The sequence below is a fragment of the Alligator sinensis genome, unplaced genomic scaffold (genome assembly GCF_000455745.1).
Source record: "Alligator sinensis unplaced genomic scaffold, ASM45574v1 scaffold1892_1, whole genome shotgun sequence".
NCBI classification, from domain to species: domain Eukaryota; kingdom Metazoa; phylum Chordata; order Crocodylia; family Alligatoridae; genus Alligator; species Alligator sinensis.
The window spans coordinates 224,948-227,935 of NW_005842966.1; the positions used below are offsets into that span (position 1 = coordinate 224,948).

Sequence of the window (2,988 nt, forward strand, 5' to 3'; positions counted from 1 at the left end):
CAGTACCAGTCCCTGGCCCTGCCCCGACACCCAACCCACTGCCAATCACTGGGCCACCTTTCTCTATGGCTGATAAACAGCCAGCTCTGCAGGGGATCAGCAGAGCCAGAAGCTTCAAAGGCAGCAGTTACACCTGCACCCTCCAGGACTCCCATGAGCTGTGATGGGATCCCAACACCCTGCCCCAAAATGCAGCTGCTTCTTGGGTGGAACAAGGCAGCAGCTTAACAGCCAAGAGCAACAAGGGTCTCTCCCAGATCCAAAGTGCAGCTTGGGCTGTTTCCAACTAGGAAGGAACTGAGTAGGGCTTTGAAATGTGACTGATTCTGGGGTGGGAGGTGACACAGAACAACCCTACAGCCCAGTGTGTGGGATGCCTCTCCCCACCCCTCTGGTGCTGAAATTCAGCCAGCTGTGGGGTGGGGATAGGACAGCCACCCAAGAGCCCACAGCAGTGCTGTGTGAGGACTGATGACCCAGCCCTGAAATGCAGCCAACCCTGGGGTGGAATATAGCTACCAAGGACACAAAAACACCCCATATAGTCTGGCCCAGTAGCTTCTAGCTGGCTTATAAATAACAGCCCAGAGATGACCAAAAGGGATAGGAAGAGAGAATCTGGCCATGTCCCATCCAGCCCTCCACTCCAGGGCATTCCCTCTCCCCACGTGGAACAGGGCATGGGCTGGAGAGGGGAGGGGTCCATGGCCATCTGCCTCCATCTGGCTCACCTGCCCCCCGATGGTGAGGTAGCCCGTCTGCTTCATGATCTCCTGCAGCTTCTGATCGATTTCTATGCTGTGGGGGTAAGCAGGGAGGTTAGCTGGAGGCAGCCCCTCGCTCTGTTTTCCTACGTGCAGACTTGTCCCAATGTCTAGTCATTTGGGGCAGGTAGGAGGTGGGAAAGTGCCTGGAGCCGGAAGCAGGGGTGGGGGACACTGATCTCAGTTGAGGTTGGTGGACATGCACACGGGCAGAACCCAGGCATCCAGGTCTCACACGCACATCCCAGGCGTCCGGGTCACGTGAACACACACATGCACAGAACCCAGGTGTCTGGATATCACACATTCTCTCTCTCTCTCTCTCCCCCCCCCCCCCCCCCCTCCCCCTCTCAGTCCCTGGGTCACACACGCACACAGACCCCAGGTATCCAGGTTGCACACATGCAGAACCCAGGCATCTGGGTCACCCCCTCTTCCCCCCACCCAATCTCCCTCCCTGTCCCCATTCTCCAGCTACCCACACCCCCATCATCTCTGCCCCCACCCCTGCAATCCCCACCATGCCTTGCAGAGGGCACTGCCCTGCCCTGGCCCCATCTAGGCTCTGCTCTCACCTCTCCATGCTGCGGTGCATGAGAAAAGGCGGCTGAGGCAGCCCCAGCATATGGCGGGGCCGCACAGGGGGCGTGTGGTGCTGAGGCGAGCTCTCCGACGACGATGACCGGCTGCTGCCATCGTTGGCCAGCGGCAGCTGCAGGGCTGGGCGGGGGGGAGGGAGGGGCTGGAGTCAGATGCTCGGACACCTGCATCCTCCCATCCTCCCCCCACCGCACATCTAGCTTCTAAGTCCAGTCTGGGTTGGGAAAGGATTAGGCCCCTACTACCCCTAGCTCCCAATTGCTCCCCACTTCTAGTAACCCACTAGGCTCTAGGCACTCTCCCCGCTCCCAAGGCCAGTAGAGCTGCCCCAGCCCTGAATCTGCCTTCTCCCTTAATGTCACCCCACACTGGAGCCTGGGCCTATCATGCTGCTCCCAGCACCCCCAAGTTGGGTAGGGGGATCCCTGGGAATTTTGGCCCCCAGGGGCTAGGATCAGGACCAAATGGAGACTCCCAGGGCCTGGTACAAGACTGTTGGGTACCTATCTGGCCTTGCCCCCACGTAGTGCCCTGAGGGGGAAGACCACCAGGGTCCGCTTGCCCCTGAACCCAGCCTGATCCCACCCCACAACTTCCTGAATCGGCTCTATCTGGTTAATTTCACCAGTGCCTCTTAAAGGGCCATATCTTTTTTGGGGGGATACCCCCCCAGCACTGACCCCCCCCAGGAAGAAAGCCCCACTTGCCCACCCTGGCCTGCACAGGGTCTCAGACCACCCCAGCTGGAGTCAAGGGGGGCCCCAGCCTGCAGCGGGCAATTAGCAGGGGCCCCCTCCCAGTCAAGAATTTAGCCCACAATCTCTTTACCCCCCACCCCTCTTTGGGGTCTCCATGAAGCAGGGGGAAGAGAGGGCTAATTCTTCCTGGGATGATTGTCAGGGGCCAACTCCCCCAGGAAGTGCTAATCCCTCCCATCCCACTGCCCACCCCCACTTCAGCCCCTACCAATGCTGAGCTCCCAGAAATGTGGGGTGGGGGGGTGTGTGGATTGGACCCAAAGAATTTAGACACCCAGCTCCCCTAGATCCTCCTGCTCCTGATTCTCTTTGGGGCTGCAAACTCCCACTACAGATCCCAACCTTGACCCCACCACCAGCTCCTGCTCCCACACACGGGGCTAACCCCCCGCCTCCCCTGGCTCGCCCAGCCTGCTGTAGCCCATAGGGTTTAGGAGCTCAGTGCACCTGTGTATCCAACTCCTCCAACTTCCCTAAGATCCCTGGCTGTGTGTCTAATTCACCTACAGTCCCTATGGGACCTACCCAGGTATCTAATTCCCCTACAGTCCCTGGGAGCTCTGGCTGGATGTCTAATTCCCTTACAGTCCTTAAGAGCCCTGTGGGCCCATAGGGCTAAGGAACTCTGTAGGGATCTGTCCCTCTGCCCAACTTCCCCCCACAATGGAGGGGGCCAGCTTTGAACCCTGCCCCCAGGCTCCTCAGTTTCAGGCCAGGATCAGTGCCCCACCCCCCCAGCAAGGGGGGAGGAGCTACCAGCCTCAAACAGCCCACCCCAAAAACCTCCCAGCCCTGATTGTCCCCCACTTCCTCAAGACCAGCCCGCTTCCCCCCCCCCCCCCACAGCCCACCCCTGGCTCATGCCC

The 2,988-nt window shown here is 59.8% G+C and overlaps 1 protein-coding gene across 2 annotated transcripts in view; it reads right to left on the reverse strand.

The window, feature by feature from the left end:
* The window catches only part of MAP2K7 (mitogen-activated protein kinase kinase 7), a 15,927-nt gene that overhangs the window by 9,897 nt on the left and 3,042 nt on the right, over positions 1–2,988 (reverse strand). For both annotated transcript variants that reach the window (XM_025192768.1, XM_025192767.1), the window contains exons 2-3: positions 1,340–1,484; positions 732–798 (exon numbers count right to left, since the gene is read on the reverse strand). In XM_025192768.1, the coding sequence (XP_025048553.1) occupies positions 732–798; positions 1,340–1,389 (117 nt within the window). In that variant the 5' untranslated portion in view covers positions 1,390–1,484. The remainder of the gene's footprint in view (positions 1–731; positions 799–1,339; positions 1,485–2,988) is intronic.